A 17,354-nucleotide genomic window follows, 5' to 3' on the forward strand; every position below is an offset into this window, starting at 1 on the left:
GTGACCACTGAGCACCTGCAATGTGGCCAGGGCAAGCGAGGAACTGAATTGGTAGTTTTATTTAACTTTAACTCAAATTGTACTAGCTTCACTTGGCTACGTAGCTACTGTATCATTGCAGACTTTATGAACGCCTGCGTGATCATGGTGGTTCTCTGAAAATGGGATAGAGATGGAATCCATATGCTGGATGCACAAACCTAGCAAAGGCTGAATGAGGTGCAGAGGGCCCTTCACTGAAGAGTGCATGCACGGGTAAAAAGCCCTGCAAAGATCCAAAGAAAAAGTAGAAATGGTTCTTCAAACTGTAACAGTCGTTGGGGTCAATCCTTTCTTTCATTAGGTAACCAGATCATATTAAGAAACGTATTTATTAGTGTAATATACAATTATTATTCTGTGGAGTCTCCTAAAGCAAAAACTTATTATTGTGTTTTTCCTTCTTATGTAGCTATTCTAATTGTTTATTACTGTGCGCAGCACATATGTGGTCACTAAACATTTATGGGTACAAGGGACTAAAGAGGTTGGAGATGGGGCAAGTTACCACTGAATTTCTCCTGGTTATTGATTAGAGAACCAAGTTCCTCCAAAGCATGTTCCACAAGATATAAATAGGTACTGTATATTTATCACCAAATATCTTTGAGAAATTACTAGTCTTTAACAAAGATAAATAGGTTTCTTTTCTAAAATAATTCCCAGGACTTTCACTGTACAAAGCCCTCCACCACAGAAGGTTCCCTCTCCTATATGAAACCCCTTTTAAAAGGAACAGCTTATAATCTGTGGAACACACTTCAGGACAGGAGTAACAATGGAGAAGGTAGATATTTTATAGACCTGAAATGTTCTGTAACAGTCAGGTTAAGGATTTGGGGATTTTATGAAAACCACATGAACCACTGTGAGCGATACAGAACCTGGCTCTGAAGAAGAGAAGGCCAGCTCTGCTGCCCTATTTTTCAAATCTCTCTTAGGAAATTCAAGGCTGTGCCTCAGCTTGCCCAGGACACGTAACTTCACACTTGCCCTTGAAGAAATAAAGTCTTTCACTGGGCACGGTGGCTCACGCCTGTAATCCCAGCACTTTGGGAGCCCAAGGTGGGCGGATCTCGAGGTCAGGAGATTGAGACTGAGGTGAAACTCCGTCTCTACTAAAAATACAAAAAATGAGCCGGGTGTGTGGTGGGTGCCTGTAGTCGCAGCTACTCGGGACTACAGTAGCTGGGCAGGAGAATGGCGTGAACCCGGAAGGTGGAGCTTGCAGTGAGCCGAGATCGCACATTGCACTCTAGCCTGGGCGACAGAGCGAGACTCCATCTCAAAAAAAATAAATAAAGTCTTTCCAGCCAGGAAGCAAATGAAGGTGAATGGTAGGATTACTAGGTCAAGTAGCTAAAATGTCCCTATTTCTATTAAAACAAACAAAAACACAAAGAAAACTACAAAAAGGGTTCAATTTAAAGATGGTGTTTTGGACTAAACTGTGTCTTCCCCAAATTTATATGCTGAATTCCTGACCCCAGTACTTCACCATGTGACTGTATTTGTTTTTGTTTTGTTTTTTTCAACACAGTCTCACTCTGTCACCCATGGTGGAGTGCAATGGTGCGATCCTGGCTCACTGCAACCTCTGCCTCTCGGGCTCAAGCAATTCTTGTGCCTTCAGCCTCCCGAGCAGCTGGGACTACAGGCATGTGCCACCTACCCCCGCCTAATTTTTTTTGTAGTTTTAGTAGAGACAGGGTTTCACCATGTTGGCCAGGCTGGTCTTGAACTCCTGGCCTCAAATGATCCATCCGCCTCGTCCTCCCACAGTGCTGGGATTACAGGTGTGAGTCACCATGCCCGGCTACAGTGTGACCGTATTTGGACACAGAATCTGTAAAGGGTAATTAAGATAAAACAAGGTCATGACCAGTATCCTCACAAGAAGAGACCAGGATGGAGACATGCATATGGGGAAGGCCATGTGAAGACACACGGAGAGGAGGGTCACCTACAAGCCAAGCAGAGGCTTCAGAGAGAGCCAACCCTGCTGACACCTTGATCTTGAACTTCCAGCCTCCAGAACTGTGAGACAACGCATTTCTGTTTTTTAGGCACCCCAGTCTGTGGTACTTTGTTACGGCACCCCTAGAAAACTAATAGAGATGGCTAGTGTAATAAACTTAAAACTCAAATTTTACGTGCAGCTTTAAATATACCAGTTCCTTCTTATATAAAACTGCAGTAAAATTTCTTATTAAAAATGTTTAAACTGTGTTGTCTACTACAGTAATTTGCTAGTTTGATTTTATATTCTCAAATTAAATGTGAAACTAACCATCAAAAATGTCATATTACACATTTCTGACACTAATACATCGTTTTAAGTTATATACTAAGGGGGTCAGGAAGCTTTAAAACTAACCTACCATAAAATGCCATTTCTGTCGTCTAATATTTATGGCCTGTTAACAGAAACTTCTAAGTTAGTTCGGACATACTTTTATTAGGCTTAAAAATAGGCATCTAAAAATGCCACTAAATCTACTTTTAACAAATGAATTTTAAAACTTTCACTATAAATGAAGATGAAGACTTTACAAAGCTGACACAGGCACTTTATAATAAACAGGTAACTACACAAAAATATGAAATAACTGAACATCCTGCCCCTTAGGTGAGAAAGGTTAAGATGGAAGGTTTTTTTCCATGAGTGGAGTTAACTGAAAATACAATCCTTCTTTAGGTTTCCTTTTTCCTAATACAGCTCACACACATTCTATTTATACTTTTAAAACTACTTGTTTAATAAACTCAGAAAACTGTCACTAGTCCTGCAGCATGACATAGGAGAATCGAAGCTCAAAACTTTTATCTTTGGCCCAGGAGTAAACTATTTCAATAATCATTTATTTAAAGGACTGAAAGTCAATTTCATCATCCTCCCTTTTAACATTGTTTCTTAGAATCTTGCTACTAGAGAAATACCTAAAGTAAAACTGATTAGAAGCAAAATAAAAATGTAACATTAAGGTCCTGACAAATCATTTGAGGGGATATTTAATGCAGAATTCCAAATTTTGTTTTTCATGGCACTCAGTAAGACTTAAAAATTTTTATAATATTCATGTCTGGGCAAAAAGAGGTCTCACAGTTCTATATTATAGATATGAAAAGTACTTATAATGCCTGTAATAAAAGTATTGTTAAAATATTTGTATTTACCTGGTAGATTAGTAACTAGCTGACCTCTGATAAAATCATCTACTTCTTCTGGTTTTAGGTGGTACTGCCCATCTGGTTTTGCTTTTCTAGTTGCCATTCTAGCCAGGAGAATATTAGAACCTATTAAAAAAAAAAAGTCATCCAAGAAATAGTCACAATTATTTTTTAAATTTCCCAACAAAGATCTCTTTATACAGGTTATCAAGTTTCTAAAAACAATGAAAATAAATTTTGATTATTTCAAATAAGGTGTAGAATTTTGCGAAGTATTTAGATTATAACCAACAGAGTACCTGGACAGAGGTTTCTCTTTGCTCTAACACAAGTGCCATTTCAGCATCTAACCAGAAGCAGCAATAGAGAAAGCAGTCCTGATCTTTTTTTTTTTTTTTTTTGAGACGGAGGCTCACTCTGTCGCCCAGGCTGGAGTGCAGTGGCGTGATCTCAGCTCACTGCAAGCTCCGCCTCCTGGGCTCCAGCCATTCTCCTGCCTCAACCTCCCGAGTAGCTGGGACTATAGGCGCCTGCCACCATGCCCAGCTAATTTTTTTGTATTTTTACAGACGGGGTTTCACCGTGTTAGCCAGGATGGTCTCGATCTCCTGACCTCATGATCCACCCGCCTCAGCCTCCCAAAGTGCTGGGATTACAGGCATGAGCCACCGCGCCCAACCAGCAGTCCTGATCTTCAGAGTGGGTGTTTGTAGGAATTGAAGGCCATGATCAAAGAGTAGTTCATGTTCCCAACCCACAGGAGACAGAAGAGGTAGGGAAATGACAATAAAAAGAGTGCTACTGGACTGGGGAAACCAGAAAGCCCAAAGAAGCAGCGGGAACTGAGGGTAGAAGAGTCCTCAAAACGCAGAGACAGGCAGTGAGGTTCGTGGTGTAGGTGTGGGCAGGGGCCACAGAAGCAGCGGAGGAAAAGGGCACTAAGCCCTGAGAAGGGGCAGGGATCTGCAGAGCTCAGCTGCTAGGTGGGCTTCTCTGTGAATACTAAAATCTCCAGACAAAGGGAAGATTTATATTGAGGACATATCTTGGTTTTATAGAAAACTTATCTAAAAACTATATACTTTCCTAAAGTAAATACAGAGATTCATGAAGAGGGAAAGTTCTGGGAAGTCACACCAAAATGATGAAAGTAGTGAGTTCAGAGGAGGGGAAAGGAACTGAGGAGTGGAAATATAAAGTGGGACTTTGGCATTACATATGCTTGAACTTAAAAGAATGGATTCATACGATCACTTATAAATGAAAATTAAGGACAATTAAAAACAAAAAAATAAAACTGTGCCTGACAATGGAATATAGAATTCCTAACTGAAATGTTACCAACGTCTGTGGGCCAACATCAGGGGGTAAAAGGTAGGCTAGCCAGTAGCTGTAGGAATGCTGGGCATGTATTAATCCTACTTTTTATTTTCTGTATCTTATAGTGTTTTGAAATCTTAAAAATCCTGCTGGCTGGGGAGAGACTGCCCTCCCAGGGCTGGCTAATTCCTAAAGACAGTAAACCTCTTATTTGGAAGCACACTTGTCATATACAGCCTAACCACCTCCTGCCCTAAATTGTCTCAGGGCCAGTTACCAGGCAACTAGGGACCACCCCTATAGCCCAGAGCCCACGAGAATTACTCAAACTAGCCACTCCTAAAGTGTTTCCTCAGCCCTGCCTTGCCTTTCTGAAAAAAACCCTAATAAAGGTTCTGGAGCCTAGGCTTTCCGTCTGCCACTCCTTCAGCTTCTGTCTCCTAACCACCCTGGTGCTTCCCCAGTAGTCCTGTGTATCACGGTGTGCCCCCTCCTCTCGGGAAATGGAAGTAACAAATTCTTCTTTCAATGGCATTAGCCTCTCTGCATCACCACTCAGTCATCAGTAAATTTCATGGGTACAAAGGAGACAGGGAACTTTGGAGGAAAAAGGGTTTTTGGATGAAGATGGAGGAATAATGGTTGAAAGTGACAATGCCAAGCTAAGACAGTTAACTTTACCTTCCAAGCCTGTGGTATACTGAGTATGGCAGGGACAAACTGGCTCTAGTAACAGAATGGCAAGAAAAGGGATATCTTGCCAGAAGGTAATGAGTGGGTTAAGAAAGGAAGAGGTGACTCAGGGAAGCTTAAGTATGAAAGACAGAGTTCCAGAGGACACGGCTGGAAGAATCAACAAAAGCAGGGTAAGTGCTGGGAGCAGCTGCGGAAACAAAGTACAAGGTTTAAAGACAGCATGGATGGAGATGGAGGAGAGACTGGAAAATTACTGAGAGCACTTGGAGTCAGGGTGACTTCTAGAACTGAGTGAAGACAGGAATAGCTCCATGTGCCGGGAGGCTGAAATGCAGAGAGTAACAAGACTCAGACTTAACACGCAACTCTAAACCCATACCACCACCTAGCTTTAAATACGGTTTCCGTTCACTTTTGGGGAAAAAAAAAAAACTGTTTACAAATGTTGAATTAAACCTTTCCAATTTTTTAAGAATAAGTAAGAAATATTCTAACTTATTTATTGCGAAGATTATCAACCATTTACTTATATTTCCAACACTTATCTCGTGTGTCACACAATTGCAAGCAATGCTAAAAACCGTTTACAAGTGAGAGGAAGCTAATAAAAACAAAAACTCCATAAAATTAACTGATATTCAAGAATCTCAAAGCAACTCTTTTGAGTACAAGATAAGCTAGATACTAACCAATTCCAACAGAGGCAGTACATTTCGTCTGGTCTTTGATTTCCATACGAACAGCATTTGCAAATTCATCAGGAGTAAGTTTGGTCTCTGCAAGGATTTCGGTAATGTCTACCAGCGCTTCATCACAACTGACAGCTTCAATGTTATGAGTGTAGCTATCAACACAGAGCAAAGGCAACGAATCACAGCCACAGCCACCATCTGGTAGACCCAATGTTGCAAAATATTCTTCTTATCCTCTCTTTTTTCTGTTTCCTCACAAGGCATTTTAAATGAATTGGCTGAAGTACCATTTTAGTCACCCAACTTTTAACTGCAAAGTTAATTAGTGTATTCTCTTTCTCCTTATTAACTACCAAAATACAGCATATTGGATAGGAAAATGTTTGAGGAGTAAAATAACCAACAAAAAAAATTTAAACACAAAAAAACAAAAATACAGCATAAATTATTATTTCAGTCTCTCTATACTGACAATACTTCTATAAACCTTTGAAGAGTTGAAAACCGGTGGGTGAATTTGAACTGTCAAAACATTTAATCTAATGGTTTACGAGAATCCTTTAAGGAACAGAAAAACTAGACAAATCAGTAATTGCTGCTCTCCTAAAACAAAAATATCACAGTTAAATTCCACTCACTGTAGCAGGCCTAGAATACAGAAGGAAAAAGTGGCCAGTCATCCCAACTGCTTGTCTGAGAATAGCATCTACACTCTCTGCATGTGGAAATACTTTTTAAAAAATCATCTCATAGGATCTATCCACAAAAAGGATTTGTTTTAATTAGAGAAAAGAAAAAGGAAGACAAGAGTTGCTATGTGGCCCCCATGGTAATACAAGGACTAAGAAATCACAAAATAGAACTGGACTGGAAATGGGAGGAAACCTAAGAGGCCTCAGGATCAAAACTATGTCTTTCATAATCCACTTGGTAATGTATACTAGGAGGGCGGTCCTCATCTCTCACCTACACCTTACTGTAGGTAGGTTACAATCAGATTAAGATCTCTATTAAAGAAATAATCTATTAAAGAAATGAGTATGTTTTGTTTAGGCTTAAAGTGTGCATTTTTAAGAACAGAAGGGTATATCTGGTATGAGGTATTTTGCTTCATGAAAGTTGCCCTGAGGCAGGGAGAATATGAAGCCGAGACAGGATTTCCCAAGGGTGGTAGAAGAACACTACTGTGGATATTTTTCCCCTAAGAATAGAAACATGCCACTGAAACTGTCTCCAGCCTTCTACCAGGACCGTGTGCATGTGACTGTGTAGGAGTATAGGTCACAGCTCTCTCTCACATCCTCGTAACCTCAGGCACAGGCTGATGCTTGCTCTAGGGCTTCAATACCCAGGACACAGGAGCACCACAGTACTGACCTCAGTCACCCATCCCTATCTGGCCCTCGTTTGGATGCTACCACTGACTTCTCCTTTCGAAGAGGATTTAAAGCACGTTCCACTTGACAATACCAACATTCCTGTATTTGGGATTTATTTATTTAGTTACCCAACTTATAAATGGAAAGTTAATTAGTATGTTCTCTTTGTGTTAATGGAATAGCTATAATAAGTGGTTTAGCATTCAGCACTCACTCCTACATACTGACGCCAGGAAACAATCAGTTCCTTCACATTTTCTCTCTCTCCTACTAAAGCAAGCTCCCACAAGGGCAAGGATTAGATATTCCTTTCTGAGACTAGCAGCATCTAGCAGTCACCTGTACTTAGCAGATACTGGTGTTCAAATTGACGCATAAAAAGGAAGAGGCAGAGGTGAAGACAGAAGCAAGAAGTCTATCTCCTGGAACATTAATACTGCCCAGGAGTTGACAAACCTTGGCCTAACATCCAGTAAATGCATTTTTACTGGAACTACACCAAGCCCATTCATATACATTCCCCGTGGCTGCTTTCCATTCACAACGCAGAACTGAGAACTTCTGTTGAGTGACAGAAACTTTATCTGGCTCCCTTCAGAAAACTATGCTGACCCCTGGTTTACAGCATACATAGGCTGGTTATACTTTTAACAAATTTGAGTTCTGAGTTAATATGAAATATATCTACACTTTTAAATATTTTTAAATACATCTACAATTTTAAATATTTTTACAATTAATCACCTTTTCTCAAGCCAACTCATCAACCATTTTGAAACTATTACTAAAGACCCACTTTTATGAAAACTAACTTTTGGCATATCCAATGATTTTAAGAAGATAAAGGTTTTAAAGTGTCTCCACTTGTTATCAACCCATCAGTTCTAATTTTGAACAAAACTATAATTAAAATGAAATAAAAGAGAATAACCAGGTTAAAAAATTCCATCCTTCATCTATCTGGCTCCATGGGAAGAAAACCAGAACCACAGACTAGAAGTAATATAAGCGAATAATCAGATCTTACATCAACCAAGGAAGCACATGAACAATTTTGGCAATACAAAACTATCCTTTGAGATTGAGCTACCTGGAAATTGCCCAAAGAAAGGTCTCAAACTGGGATGCTGAGGAGCGGTTCCTGGGAGATAAAATTCTAACAAAAGTGATCCTGAGAATCCTAAAGAAAACTTGAACTATCTTTACTATTAGCTAAAAGAAGGAAAACACAGACACAAAATGACAGTTTGATACACTGTACCTTGCCAATGTTTCATACAATGTTCGTGCGACTTCCTTATATGCATGAAAATCGTATGGAACAGCTTGAAGATTAGGACATAGTTGTTTAGCATGCCCAAAAAACATTCCGTTCTTAATGCCAAGTTGCCTAGATAGAGAAGAAAACACAATGGAGGTTATTCTAGGAAGTTTTAAACTCAAATATTTATCAAATATGTTGATATCTCCCCATGCCACTAATTTATAATTTCCACTTAACTCCATTCTCATTAGGGATTAAAGATAGGCATTAAAATTTACAGCCTTGTTTTCCCCCAAAAGTCACAACTGTCTGAATAGTGTAAATGACACATGTAGATGTGCCAACTATGTCATTAAAATACCAGGTTTGGCTCTTGTATCTGAAGCTTTCTCCTAAAACTCATACCTCTGGCCCCTTTGCAGAGATGCCAGCATGCCATATGCTGGTGATATCACAACCACCACAGAGCAGGAATATGCTGTCAAAAAGAGGTTTTCATCCCCTAATACATGGCACAGTTTGACCAGGGTTCATCCCCCAAAGACAAAGAATATAAACAAAAGAACTACACAAAACAGTGCTATGTGACAAACAGACAAAATGTACTCATCCTATTACCACCCAATTCCCAATTGACCAATTCCATGCTCCTGAAGTGGCTCCACAGTGGCTGAGATGCCAACAGCATTGTACATGGTAGGACATCACTCTGGGCAGGAGCCAGGGTTCCAGAACTTTGAGGGACCTAATTGAAAATGGTAAATTTTAAATCTGTGTGTCTCAATGCCCCACATTACCTTTGACATTTGGAGCATTCACCACAAAACTACAATTATGGAATTATACATAATTAGTAAAATCCTATTTTATCACTCTGTAAAGAATCAAGAAAAAAATTATAGTAAAAACAAGCAAAATAATAAAGCAATGTTTCACTAAATTACATATTATATAATAGGATAATGGTTATTCTATATATCTGTTCAATAAACATTTACTACACAGCATGGAGATGTGCCCTGTTTTAAGAAACGTATATACAAACAGTCGCCAATTACTCATAGGCCTCTGGCACCCTCCCAACATCCAGACCATGAGAGCCAAGAAGAAACAGTCCTCCAAGTTACTCAGCAGTAGATGCAAAATCACATGCATTTTTATGTTTATAAAAATAGTAATATTATAAATGGTCTCAGTACTAAGTCCCTAGTAGATAAGAAATACCTAAGAGGAAGGAAAATGACAGAGTTGTAAAGAAAACAATTCTTCATGTGTCGAGGACTTAGCGAGGTGCTGGGTATAGGATGGCAAATAAAGCAAACTCCATGACCTCCATGGGGACAACCCTGCACTCGCCTAGAAAAGGATGACCTATGGTCAACAGGCTTTGTCCACTAACAAAGAAAGTAGATACCTAACAGTTTAGACATATATGTAGAAACATAAAATAGTTTAGAAACATTATCAGAAACAATTAAAGCAGAAAAAAGGTCTGGTGTTGAAAAGAGTAAACTTCAGGTAATAATTATGCCAGATATATAGATTCAGCATGTAAAAGCTGAGTTTACAAATTAAAGATAACTCATTTTTTTAAAATGTGTTTATAAGGCTGGGCACGGTGGCTCATGCCTGTAATCCCAGCACTTTGGGAGGCCGAAGCAGGCAGATCACCTGAGGGGGGGAGTTCGAGACCACCCTGACCAACATGGAGAAACCCCGTCTCTACTAAAAATTAAAAATTAGCCAGGAGTGGTGGCGCATGCCTGGAATCCCAGCTACTCGGGAGGCTGAGGCAGGGGAATCACTTGAACCTGGAGGGTGGAGGTTGCAGTGAGCCGAGATCGCGCCATTACACTCCAGCCTGGGCAACAAGAGCGAAACTCCATCTCAAAAAAAAAAAAAAAAAAACCCAAATACATTTATAGTCCAGGCGTGGTGGTACACATCTGTAATCCCAGCACTTTGGGAGGCCGAGGTGGATGGATCAACTGAGGTCAGGAGTTTGAGACCAGCCTGGCCAACATGGTGAAACCATGTCTCTAATAAAAATACAAAAAAATTAGCCGGGCATGGTGGCACACTCCTGTAATCCCAGCTACTCAGCAGGCTGAGGCAGGATAATTGCTTGAACCTGGGAGGTGGAGGTTGCAGTGAGCCAAGATTGTGCCATTGCACCTTAGCCTGGGCAACAAGAGCGAAATTCTATCTCAAAAAAAAAAAAATGTGTTTATAATCCCTGTAAATATCATTTTCTTATATTTACAATATTTTCATTTTCAAAACATTAATTTACACAAAAATTTTCCGAAGCACATTACTTAGTAAAATATAGTACATCTACTTATGTACTCATGTAAAATGTACCCAGAGAAAACTGTTTAAGAGCCATTAGACACTATAAGGAAGTTATAAACAAAAAAGGAAAATCTTTTTCCTTTGGTTTGCCTTAGGTTTGCCATACTAAGGGAAGCCAAATACCTTGAGTTGATGGCTGGGAAATGAGCTTTGTTCCATAGAAAATAAATGAGTAAAGACAATTACAAAAAAGTCCAAAGTGTCTCTTCATTACCGTGACTCATCTATTACAACTAAAATCCCATACAGGACAATTTACCAAAACTTTGTTAAGTGTATGCTGCAAAAACAGCTTATTCCTACATTTAAAGCACAGAGGACATATTCTGTCTGGCAATATGCTTTGTTCAGACAGTTGTATTTGGTGTTGGATTCAACAATATTAAAAAATTGCTGGCCGGGTGCGGTGGCTCACTCCTGTAATCCCAGCACTTTGGGAGGCCAAGGCAAGCGGGTCACGAGGTCAGGAGTTCAAGACCAGCTTGGCCAATATGGTGAAACCCCATCTCTACTAAAAATACAAAAATTAGCCAGGCGTGGTGGCAGGAGCTGTAATCCCAGCTACTCAGGAGGCTGAGGCAGGAGAACTGCTTCAACCTGGGAGGCAGGGGTTGCAGTGAGCCGAGATAGCACCACTGCACTCCAGCCTGGGCAACAGAGCAAGACTTCATCTCTGGGGGAAAAAAAATTGCCATCAAACCACTGTCACTGTCCGTTCTACATACTAAAATACATCCATAAAGTAAGAAAGGTAGTGGGTCCTTACAAAAGCACATGAAAATGGGGTTTAGAAATTATTTGACTTTAAAGATCTGTGATTCTAGGATATCTGTGTATCATTACCTATTCATGTACAATCTACCTTCTCACTGATTCCATACAAAGTTTGCTCTCTGCTGTAAGTATAGGCCAACTACTAACAGCAGTGCAAACTGTGACCCACATATACACATTCTACTTTGTATTTCTACCATTTCATATTCACATTCTATCCTTTGCTGGCCCCATTATTAAGCTATGTATAGTGAAAACTCACCAGTGCATAAAACTGAGCAGATCATCCCCACAATCTAGTCCCCACTCCAAACTCAGAAACATTTCTCTTATGCAAAATGTTAAAAAAATTTTCCTCAGATAAGGAAAATATAACCCGTTGGATGGCCACAAAACAAGTATCCAGAAACTATTTTCTAGAAACTTTCACTAGGAATAGCCTTCTAGAAAACAGAAAATCACAAGGGACAAAAATCATTTTTTTTTCTTCAAGTTAAATTCATTTTCATCACTTTATGCATCTTCTTAAACATCTGCACTTAAGTGGCACTTGAATGGCTCATTATATAGTATTCTGTCCTCATATAGTCACCCCAATTATTTTGCAAGGCATGAAGCTTGACCAAATTTATAAAGGTAAATTTATATTTACCATGGGTAACACCCAACAGAAGCCTAGTGCCCACACACAATTGTGGCTCCTGGAGTCCAAAGCCACCAGAGCTGGTGACACTTTCACCTGGAGGCAGCCCTGCTCCTCAGCCAGCATTCATCTTGGTGGTGACTGGGTATGAAGGCATAAAGGGAGACCCTGCAGAGGCAGCCTAGCAAGGGTAAATGGAGCTTGCATTTTACCAACTAGCGAAATTCAAGGACTGGGAATATCTCTGGGCTTCATCACACCCTCCAGATACTGCACATAACTGTCTAGCCATCTGAAGTCCAGGCCACCATTCATTAACTTAGTAGGGAAAAAGAGACTAGCCTACTGAGCACAACATAAACTCAGCTCTAGAGTGCCTGTGCTAATAAAAAGCAGTATAACAATTCAAAACGTATTTGTATTTGACTTAATTATCATTTAAAGTAAGTTTCAATTCCTTGGCCACAGCATCAAGTGACAATGAAAACCATTAAAACATAATTCTGTTAATGAGAAAGGCAAAGTTAGCCTGGGAGGAAAAGTTTGGCATGTCATGAATGGAAAACAGTTTAAAATATAAGCATGCACGTTTGAACTTCATGCTTTTTAACCTAAATATACTTTAAATAAAATAATTAGCAAATTAAAAAAAAAACTATTATGATTAGACGATGCTGAGCTCAAATATTTTTTCTTCAGATTAGATGCCTGAATAGCCACAACTCTGAATCAAGACTAAAAAGATGTAACTAGGCCAGGCGCAGTGGCTCACGCCTGTAATCCCAGCACTTTGGGAGGCTGAGGCGGGTGGATCACGAGGTCAGTAAGCCATCCTGGCTAACACGGTGAAACCCCGCCTCTACTAAAAAAATACAAAAAAATCAGCCAGGCGTGGTGGCGGGCGCCTGTAGTCCCAGCTACTCGGGAGGCTGAGGTAGGAGAATGGCGTGAACCTGGGAGGTGGAGCTTGCAGTGAGCCCAGACGGTGCCACTGCACTCCAGCCTGGGCAACAGAGCGAGACTCCATCTCAAAAAAAAAGAAAAAAGATGTAACTGATCTAAGACTCCGTTTTGTTTTGAAATTATTGAATACTTTAACACTTGCCAGCAATGTGTAAGGGCTTGCTGTGTTATACAGGTAAAAATGTCTGTGTTTGGTTAACAGGGAAAAAAAAATGAAGACTTCTCTTTTTAATTATTACTCCTTCTACTTTTACAGCTATTCCAATTATTTGAAAACGATTTTTTAAATTATGAGGAATATGTGTGTGTGTGTGTGTGTGTGTGTGTGTGTGTGTGTGTGTTTCTTCCTATACTGAAACAGTCAATTATAATTATGGTTTCAGATCACTATAAGATAAAGACCTATACAAAAAGTTGGTACTAACAAGTCGACAACACTCTTACCACTTTTAAGTGAAGAGATATTAAGAATGCCAATAATTCAATTATTTACTTATAATTGAATAGGCAAATGGGTTTTAACACTAAAAAAACTGAGCATCAGGAAGTATGGATTACAAGATATTTTTCTTAGCAATAAAAACAAAAGATTAGAGTAAATAAATATTAAAGTCCTCTTCCATTAAAAAAAAATCTAATTATTTTATTTCACTCTTCAAAGGACAGTAAAAATGATGATCCCCAATTTCTTTTGGTTCCTACTACATGACCTATTGGTTCTCATCAGGGAACTAGTAAGCTGTTTGTTTAAAGTTATCTAGCACTGGTGGTGGGTTGTGGGGGGCATAAATGAAATGATTAAGGCTAAAACCCCATAACATGTCTGTAACGTTTAAATCACTGGCCTGACTGGCAGGTCTGAATCCACTTCAAAAGATTATAGTTCCAAAAATTATATAAAAATAATTAACCAAATTATTCATTAAGAACTATAACACACAACTTCTACATACCTGGCCTCATAACTACAAGATGCAATTTCAGCCCTTGACAGAACAGAATCACTTCCATCTGCTTGTGCAGAATCTGGATTCTCCCACAATGACGAATCTGGTATATCTGCTTTAAAAATAAAAAAAATTAATGGTTATATGTTATAAACTGATTTTCCCTTTTTCAAGAAATTTGTTTTCCATTACTTTCATATAAAAATGTTTAGTAAATTCCAAATACAGTTATCTCTATTGGTATTATCTCCTTATCTAATAAAAGAAAACTCTAAAATGGTTCGCTTCCATTATATTCTTCATCAGCAGATAAAAACTTATAATAAATTCAAAGTGTCCTGGGAGGTTTTTTTTCTTTTTTTTAAATACACCAGAAGATACATATAAAATATTCTATAACACACAGTCCCTGGAGGTGGACATGGATGAGAAGTGATCAGGGAGATGAACTCCCTCCTATAACCTTACAAGGACTGTACAGCTCTCGGCAGCGGGGAAAAGTTAATGAAAAATATAAATTTCTCTGAATATTCTTTGCTGTTTCCTAAAAGATCTGTAAAACTTAAAGCTAATTAACGTGTACAACAAACATGAAATTCTTACCATCTATCTGATCAAACAATAATTTAGTAGGTCACAAACCATGAAGAGGTTTCATCCTAAATTCAAGCTTTTTCTTTTGTACACACGTCACATTATCCCCCACTACAGGTAATTGTATTTTGGTTTAATAATGCATGTTCAATTAAAAACATTCAAGTGTGATCAGAGTATCGATGCTTTAGAGAACACAACTGGAGCCTAGTGTGGCTTACCAACATCTCTTAATATCCAAACCAAATGTACAACTTCACACAAGAAAACAAAAGCACACACTCTGGAGAGCCTACTGGCTGCATGCCACTTTACTTCCTTTGCCACCTTTAGCTTCACTAGTAATTGAGAAATAAATTAAAACACAACTTCATCATAGGTCTCTTGGGATACTACTATTAGGTTCCAGGAAGAGTATGATGTAAAAAAAAAAAAAAAAAAAAATCACATTCTAAAACCACAATCTCAGCCACATCTCTACTATTATAAACAAAAATACCATTAGTAAAACAAAGCCAAAATATATCACTTCAGCTATTCCAGACAAATCTATTTTGAGTGCACTGTAACAATATATAACTAACAAACCCAGCATTTCTCTTTTGTTTATTTCAGACTTACTGTTCTGTGAAAAGTCAGCCACGTTAATGCACCTCCAGGAAAACTGGCAAAGTCTCTGGCTTCATGGGCTTAAACAACTCTTCCTGGTTTGACCAGTAATCATCAGCATCTTTCATCTAACTATGCAACCCACACAAGCATTTCTGGATTTCGGCAACCATATATACACAGCATAAATGCAAATCAAACTGACTGGCATCTCAGCGGGGTCAAATCCTACTTGCTTCAAAACAGCAGAGTGTGTAATGTGAGCTAGTTTCTGACATATGAATAACGTATGCTAGCTATACTATTACAAATTAAAGACAGAATCCCAAGCAGATTACCCAGTGTTTCTGGAGGGTTTTAAAAGGCTAAATATAAATTGTCCATTCATCTAAGCTGAAAAACTGCAAGAATTTCAGGACCGTCAGTATCACACTTCAACAGAGGGTGCTACTAGACCCCAAAAAAAGGAGTGCTGAAGCTTGAACAGCCACAACCGTCTTTCCAAGGTGTAACCATGAGTTATGCCTTACAAGTTGGAGAATTACCTGACTTTGGTATCTGAAGGGCTAGTTATCTAAGATACTGTCTTGAAAATAACAGAAAACTTATGCTTGAGGAGAGAACAGTCTCTGTGGTCCATGCGCCCCCAGTGCCCTGGCCTGAGAGGCAGCACCATCGTGTTCCTCTCCATTGGGCTGGCTGACCTGTTCCACAGTGCAGCAGAGTGCGTGGGTCCCTCCACGAGCGGAGTGAGTTGCTTCATGTGAGATTCAGGGAAATGCAGGGACACACTGTCCTCACTGGAGGGCAAAGTAGAGAACTGCTCATCAAAACTTGACAAACTAGACGGGCACATGGAGAATGTGGAGGAACGGTTGGAGAAATCAGAGGCCAGGACCCAAGTCTGTGAAAAAGAAATCGCTGAGAATAAATCTATGACTAATACGATTTTTAAAACTGTTGTTCTTTAGAATGAAAACTGAAGTTGTCGATAGGATAGAAAACATCTGTATCCTGGAAATCCAGGAAGGGGTAAAAGGCCCCAACCATGGAATTTGGAGCATAAATTGTTCCAAACAATGAGATCATCAATGAGAAGTGTGACTACTGAGTACTGCTCAGGAAGCAGCCTCCAAAAGAAGTCATGGATGGATGAGATACCCTGGTTGCACTGGGCTAATTAAAGAGTTTTTGGATATGACAACTAAGAAACTAAAGTTTCAAAAAGGACTAAGGATGCTATTTGTCCTAATACTTTGTCTAGACATATAAGCCAAACATTAGAACTGATCTTTTTTTTTTTTCAAAGCTAGTGCACAGAAGCCAAAGATTCTAATTCCTAAACTGATCCTCAATATTTTTATATTTGGTGCCATGTCTGATAATGAGCCAGAGAAAGAAAGATCATGGAATAACAAGCAAAGAGGAACAAAAGCACTGAAAAAAGTTCTGAGCACAAGCTTAGTTGTAATCAAGCTTTATAATAAAGGATAATCTATTCATTTTATATGTAGCAAATATTCTGGTGAGCTCCTAATACGTGAAAAGGCTTAGGATATAAAAGTAAATGACATCAAGTTAAAGAAAGAGTATAAAATACAAACTGTTGTATCATCTTTTTCTAGTGACGGGACAATCTCCTTTTGACAGTTTTCAATGGCAAGTGAAATTTAAATATTTCTCCTAATATTTACCTTCTGGTTTACCACCCACATTTAGATGTGAAGGGGATGTGATTATAGAAGGTCATTAAACTGTTATAAAAATTAGGTGACTAAACTGACGAAGACAATTAAGTAACCAATGACAGTACTGTGTTAATAAACCATTTATAGTAAGATTGTTTGTAACAGAAGAAAAGACAAAAGAGGACTAGCTCTCTGCTACTCCTAAGGAATTTGAGCTTGT

General features: G+C 39.0%; 1 protein-coding gene across 18 annotated transcripts in view; it reads right to left on the reverse strand.

Annotated features, from left to right (window-relative positions):
* Window positions 1–17,354, reverse strand: part of REV1 (REV1 DNA directed polymerase) — an 89,489-nt gene that overhangs the window by 14,801 nt on the left and 57,334 nt on the right. For 7 of the 18 annotated variants that reach the window (XM_063713275.1, XM_024241959.3, XM_063713273.1 and 4 more), the window contains 5 exons: window positions 14,250–14,358; window positions 9,199–9,306; window positions 8,559–8,687; window positions 5,916–6,070; window positions 3,217–3,336 (listed from right to left, as the gene is read on the reverse strand). In XM_063713275.1, coding sequence (XP_063569345.1) covers window positions 3,217–3,336; window positions 5,916–6,070; window positions 8,559–8,687; window positions 9,199–9,306; window positions 14,250–14,358 — 621 coding nt within the window. 18 annotated transcript variants of the gene reach the window in all.

This window comes from Pongo abelii, chromosome 12, assembly GCF_028885655.2.
Source record: "Pongo abelii isolate AG06213 chromosome 12, NHGRI_mPonAbe1-v2.0_pri, whole genome shotgun sequence".
Taxonomy (NCBI): Eukaryota; Metazoa; Chordata; class Mammalia; order Primates; family Hominidae; genus Pongo; species Pongo abelii.